This window comes from Microtus ochrogaster, chromosome 8 (assembly GCF_000317375.1).
Source record: "Microtus ochrogaster isolate Prairie Vole_2 chromosome 8, MicOch1.0, whole genome shotgun sequence".
NCBI lineage: Eukaryota > Metazoa > Chordata > Mammalia > Rodentia > Cricetidae > Microtus > Microtus ochrogaster.
In genome coordinates this window covers 42,576,479-42,583,092 of record NC_022015.1, presented here as the reverse complement: position 1 = coordinate 42,583,092, position 6,614 = coordinate 42,576,479, and the positions used below count along the sequence as shown (strand labels likewise).

General features: G+C 38.7%; 1 protein-coding gene across 2 annotated transcripts in view; it reads left to right on the top strand.

Moving 5' to 3' along the window:
* The window catches only part of LOC101994965 (solute carrier family 22 member 19-like), a 41,355-nt gene extending 36,394 nt beyond the window's left edge, over positions 1-4,961 (top strand). The window contains exons 8-10 of one of the 2 annotated variants that reach the window (XM_005351887.3): positions 499-607; positions 3,340-3,543; positions 4,770-4,961. In XM_005351887.3, coding sequence (XP_005351944.1) covers positions 499-607; positions 3,340-3,543; positions 4,770-4,830 — 374 coding nt within the window. In that variant the 3' untranslated portion in view covers positions 4,831-4,961. The remainder of the gene's footprint in view (positions 1-498; positions 608-3,339; positions 3,544-4,769) is intronic. The other variant, XM_026781570.1, reaches the window with a different exon arrangement.
* Positions 4,962-6,614: the final 1,653 nt, after the last annotated feature.

The following is a 6,614-nucleotide window of genomic DNA, read 5'->3' as shown; positions in this document are numbered from 1 at the left end:
TATATATATATTTGAAATAACTGAACCAATCTCCAGCTTGCACACTACTGTAGGACTTCTGTCTTTTCATGACATGATTCTACAGTATTGCACATCAATTGTGGACTTAAATTTCCGGAGACTCTGAATGAGTGTGTAGGCCTTAGTCATTTCTCCATGTTGTTCCTACATTCTGCATGAACAATTGCTGAGAAACTGGGTAGAGAAGATGAAAGTGAGCTCTTTTTGAACTCACCCAGTTTTCTACTTCTTGAGCAAATATCAAGAGATTTAAGGAATATGAATCCAGTTCTTGGAGGCTTTAACTCTCCATAAACTAATATATGTAGTAGACAAGCCACCCTTTTTTAATTATTAACTACTGAGGGAATTCTGCCTCTGCACACTTTCTCTATACCATTTTACATCCCCAGTAAGGATGTTTTCCATTTGAGATTTGGGAAATGCAAATTTCCAGAGCTCCGATTTCATGATGGTTCTTGGTCTTCTTCTCTCTAGAAATGCAGATCGCTCGTTTGGTTTTGGCAACTTTGGGAGGCACATTTTCTTTTGTCGCTGCTAGCAGTATTCTTGTGCATGCAAATGAGCTACTCCCCACCAAAATCAGGTACAAGACTCAAGACTCAAGGTTCACTGTCAGGGTTAGAACAATCTTTTCTTAGCTCATCCACTCTTAAATATTTTTTGACATTTACCTTTAATTAATTAAATTTAATTAATTAATTAACTGTGTGTGCATGTGTGTGTACGATAGGTGTTTATGTAGGTATGTGCTTACTACCATCTGTCCGTAGAGATCAGAAGATAACTTTTAGGAACTGATTCACTTCTGGTCTCAGGGATTGAAATAAAGTCATCAGGCTTTATTGAAGGCTTTTAAGGTGCAACCTTAAAAGTCTTTGCTCAGGGCTCAAGAGACACTACAATAAGCAAAGGAACTAGTATCTAAGGGCTCAAGCAAACAATCTGCTCACCACATGTAGATAAGTCATGTACCCTTTATTGTTCACTCTTTATTCTTCTGCCTCTATTCTAATTCTTCTGTCCTAATTGTCTATAATCTTTCAGTTCTAATTCTCTGTCTCAATTCTAATTCCAATTCTCAGTTACATTCTCTTCTTCTTCTTCTTCTTCTTCTTCTTCTTCTTCTTCTTCTTCTTCTTCTTCTTCTTCTTCTTCTTCTTCTTCCTCCTCCTCCTCCTCCTCCTCGTCCTCCTTCTTCTTCTTCTTCTTCTCCTCCTCCTCTTTCTTCTCTTCTTCCATTCTTATTTTTCTACATTCCTTATTCTTTCACATTTTTGCAAATTTCTGCCAGCTTCTACTCCAGCTTCTGCCTCAGAATCTGCTAACTCTCTTTGTTCTACCTAGCTTATATAAGACCCACAAAATCTTGAAGGCATCCATCTGCTTCTTCAGTAAATGATAAACAGAGTCATCCCAGCAACTCATAGTGCAATAGATCCAGATGGGAAGAAAAGAGCACTTTCAGTTTACTCCCTAACTAGTGGGCTGCAAACGTGGCTGTAAAGGGAGAAGTCTTTTTTTTGCTATCTTATCTATAGAGGTTGGCTTACAGAACTAAACTAATAAGAGATATAAGGAAATGGTGTGTTCTAACCTATACTTTAGAGTATAAAATACATCTTAAAAACATTTTGTGATTAGTGGTCATAAGGCCAGGCTGTCTTGGAAGGGGGAATTGTTTGTTTACAAATGGGTCTTCAGAGAGAATGCAGCAGCTCAATCTGCAGGAGCAAGGGGCAGAGGAGCCCATTCAGCACATGCCAAAGCACAATGACATTAAAAACATTTTGAATCTTAAGATATATTTTTCTGTCCAGTATGTATCCCTAGACCATAGAAAGGCAGACTTGTAACTCTATTTTGGGGGTATGATGTTTGCATTTTGTAGCTAGCCCTGGCCATTTGGAGACTCCTGTCCCGTGGTATCTGAACAAAGATCATATAACTGAGGTTAGGAATCCATTCAGAGAGTTAATTATTGTCCCTGGTACTGCAATCAGGTTACTTGGCACTATTTACCTTGACTCAGCAAATCATACAGATGTCTACATGTCCTAGTAAATAAGATTGTACTCTTTTGATAATAGTTTATCTTAAAATCCAATTAGAAAAACACCTGGAATGATCTAACAGCCACTTTAAAGTTTTATATCAGTTGATAGTGTACGGTTATCTTGGCTGCTGGGGAAATTGCGGCTGTTTTATTAAGCTGTGCTCTAGGACAGCTTTTAATGGAAACTGAAAACTCCTGAGCTGGGCAGCATCTCTTTGTATTTGTTTTATTTATCAGAAGTCTGTGTAGGCTAACATTATCCACACAAATTAGACAACACAGCTAAGGAAGAGCCATCTTCTTGACAATCCACAGATAAAAATGCCCAGTAGATCAGGAATGTATTTATGAGATACACATGTATACAGGTTATGGAAAGAATGTAACTAGCACACAGAATATTACAGGCAGAAGCAACAGATATTCTGGAGTCTGTATTTCTGGCAGGCCTTGTGAGGCAAGTTTCCTCCATCAGACATTAATTTTGGTGAGTGTTACAGAGTCATGTTGTTGGCTTTTTAGTTCATTCAATCTCATTGACAGGATAGTTATCTTAAATAATTGATTGTGACAATAACAACAAAGTATGTCCAAAGTTTCCTCAAGTCACTTTTTTTTGCTAGTTACTGCTAAATCTACTAATGTATCACTAATTAAATCTAAAATAGTATTTGGAACCCAGAAAAGGCAACTATATCTACTTTAATTTTTCTTTTTACTTTTAAAAAATCAGTTTTAAAAAGCAGGCGTGAAGAATAATAGGCTTATTATACACTTTCACATCCGCCCTGTTTTGGTTACTCTGCTCCTTTTGTCCCTCAAATCCCCTTCTGCTAGTTACTTCCATCCCTGTCATTACTGCCCTCCTCCTTCTGTGTCACGTGTGTGCCATTGGCCTCTTTCTCACTTAAGATAGTTTCCTTTTCCCTCATTGTCCTCACTCTAGTTTCTTAGCTTCTACCCTATGCTTCTGCCCCATGCACACATATACATAAAAGCTAATGTCTAGGATCAGCATAGTAGAGAAAACTCGGGGTATTTATTTCTCTGTGTATGGTTTTATAAGTGATAAGTGGGTGATTTAATATTATGATCTTGACACTATCAAATGAAACAGAAATGGGAAAAACAAGATTAAAGTTATCAACATTTTTTATGCCAAAATACACTGCTGATTTTCATAAGCAATGTAAGATTCTAAATCACAGATTTCAAATGTGCATCCTCATGCAGTTATTTCTGCATTCTGTTTTGTGCTCAAGGGCAACTGCTTTAGGAATCACTGGAATTTTTGGAAGTATTGGGTCAGCCCTGTCTCCTCTGTGTATGATCCTCAAGACATACTTTGACTACCTACCATGGATCATCTATGGAGTCTCTCCCATCTTCAGTGGCCTTGTTGTCCTTCTCCTTCCTGAGACCAAGAATCAGCCTCTGCCTGACTCCATCCAAGATATAGAAAAGGAGTGAGTAGGCCCTGCTGTGAAACAACCTTGTCTCCCAAATCACTCTGTTCCAGGCAGACTGGTAACTAGGTAGATTCTTTTTCTGTTTACACAAGGAAATTGTGTTTGGTATAGGAACCCTTTGCATATCCATTCATACAATGGTTTCATATGTGTCTTGAAAGTCACTGGATAGCAAAGACCAGTTCTATCTAGACTGTATTGGGAGATTCAGATATAAATAGGACAAGAGCATGTGTCTTTTGCCCTCTCTGACCTTGTATGAAACATATATCCTTGACGATATTTCACAAGCATGCTCAAATACAAATATCATTTCATTTCTCATATCTAGAAAGTGCTGGAAGCGGTCTAAAACTGACAGTATCTGTATGCTTGAGTGTGCAATGGTTACTAAATTATTTAAAGGAAATTACACATAGGTCTAAAGGACCTGCCACAGATGACATATTTTAGAGAGAAGGACTCTTGTTTTTTCCATGAAATTCAGATTATATATTTCATTAGGAATGAAAGAGTTCATCAGTGAGAAGAAGGGACTGGTTAATAAAGGGAACATAGAATGTGAAAAAATGGGCAAGATTTCAAAACTGTTAGTGCGTTTCTATTACTTTCCCCCAACTAAACCTCCTTGGCGAATTCCATAATAAGCAAGGTAGAAAGTGTCCTAGTTTGCCTCTCTGTGACTGTGATAAAACACTGACTAAATGCAGTTTAAGGAAAAAAGGATTTATTTTAGTCTATAAATTAGTGTTCACCACTGAGGGAAGCCAAGAGAGGAGCTTGAAAGAAGAAACTAACCAAGGAATGTTACAAACTAACCAAGTTTGCTTCCTCTGGCTTGCTCAGATACCTTTCATATAGAGTGCAGGTTATCTGTGTAAGGATGGGACCACCCACAGTGGGCTGGGCCCTCTTATATTAATTAGCAATCAAGAAAATGCTCCAAGGGCATGCCACAGGCTAATCTGGTGATGAGTCCATTCCTCATCCAAAGATCTTTATTCTCAGGTATGTCAAGTTGACAACCCAAACTGGAGAGGTTGCCAGGGTGGTTGGCCTTTTATGCACAAGGTGTATTTAAGTCATTTGTCAGAAATAATGGATGTTTTAAGGAGAAGTTGGGTGAAGAATGAGCTTGCTCTAAATAGTGCAGGGGATGTCAGTTTTCTGTGTCCTCTCAGTGTCACTGTTATATGATTTGATGTTCGCTGTGTATGTTACAGAGGGAGAGTCTCCAGACAAGCAAAGCAGAAAGATGCTTTCATCAAAGTGACACAGTTTTAAGGAACTGGAATCTGAACAAGAAGCAAGATAAGAAAACTATCACTCAGATTTATGATGATCCAGGATCACTCTGAATATAGCAAACATTTTCAGCAAATAGCAATATAGTGGAAAATTTGTATAAAATTTAAAATTGCCATTTTCAATTGATACATGTATTATCCAATAGCAAAATTAAAGAAACTATAACACAGTGAAATAAACCTTCAGAGATATTTTTATTTTTATGTATTTTTTAAATTAAATTTATTTTTTAAAAACAGTCTTTTCTCATTTTACATACCTCTTTCAGTTCCCACTCCCTCCTCTCTTTCTGCTCCCCTGTCCTTCTGCCCACCCCAGCTCCCTATCCATTCCTCAGAGAGAGTAATGCTTCCCAAGTGGAGTCAAGTCTGACACATCACTTTGAGGCAGGACCGAGTTCCTCCCCTCTATATCTAGGCTGAGCAAGGTATCTCTCCAAAAAGAATGGCTTCCAAAACGCAAGTTCAAGCACTAGGGATAAATCATGGTCCCACTACCAGTGGTCCACAGACTTCTCAAGCCACACAACTGTCTTCCACATTCAGTGGGCCTAGTTTGGTCCGGTGTAGGTTTCATTATCAGTCCAGAGTCAGTGAGCTCTCACTAGCTCAGGTCAGCTGTTTCTGTGGGTATCCTCATTATGGACATGACGTTTTTTGCTCATATTATTGCTTTAACCTCTCTTGGACTGGTCTTCAGAAGCTCAGTCTTTGCTTAGCTGTGGATCTCTGCATCTGCTTCTATCAGCTGCTGGATGAAGGTTCTATGATGACAATTAAGGTAGTCACCAATCTGATAACAGGGGAAGGCCAGTTCAGGTACTCTCTTTATGGCCTTAGCTGGGATCATTCTAGTGGGATTCCTGAGAATTTCATTAGTGCCAGGTTTCTTGCTAGCCCCATAATGGTTTCCTCAATCAAGATATCTCTTTTCTTCCTCTCCCTCTCTGTCCTTTCCCCATCTCAACCATGCTGCTTCCTCATGTTCTTCTTCTCCCTCCCCTCCCCCTCATTTTCCAGCCTCCCTTCTCCCCCCCCCACTCCAATTTTCTCAGGATATCTTCTCTAATTACCTTTCCCAAGGGTATACATGTATGTTTTTCTTGGAGTTCTTCTTGTTACTTAGTTTCACTGGGGTGATGGATGATAGGCTGGTTATCCTTTGCTTTACATCTAATATCCACTTATGAGTGAGCACATACTATGTTTGTTTCTCTGATCTGGGTTACCTCACTCAGGGTGTGTTTTTCTAATTACATAAATTTGCATGTAAATTCCAAGATGTGATTTTTTTTTTTACGGTTGAATAGTACTCCATTTTGTAAATGTACCATATTTTCTTTACCCATTCTTTAGTTGAGGGACCTCTAGGTTGTTTCCAGGTTCTAGCTATTACAAATAATGCTGCTATGAACACAGTTGAGCAAATGTCCTTGTGGTATTAGTGTTCATCTTTTGGGTATATGCCCAAGAGTGGTATTGTTGGTTCTTTGGTAGATTGATTCCCGATTTTCTGAGAAACCACTATACTGATTTCCAAAGTGATTGTACAAGTTTGTGCTCTCATCAGCAATGGAGGAGTGTTCCCTTACTCTGTATCCTCTTTAGCGCAAGCTATCATCAGTGGTTTTTTTTTTATCTTAGGCATTCTGATAGGTGTAAGATGATATCTCAGAGTTGTTTTGATTTGCGTTTCCCTGATGACTAGGATGCTGAGCAGTTCCTGAAGTGCCTTTCAGTCATTTGAGATTCTTCTGTTGA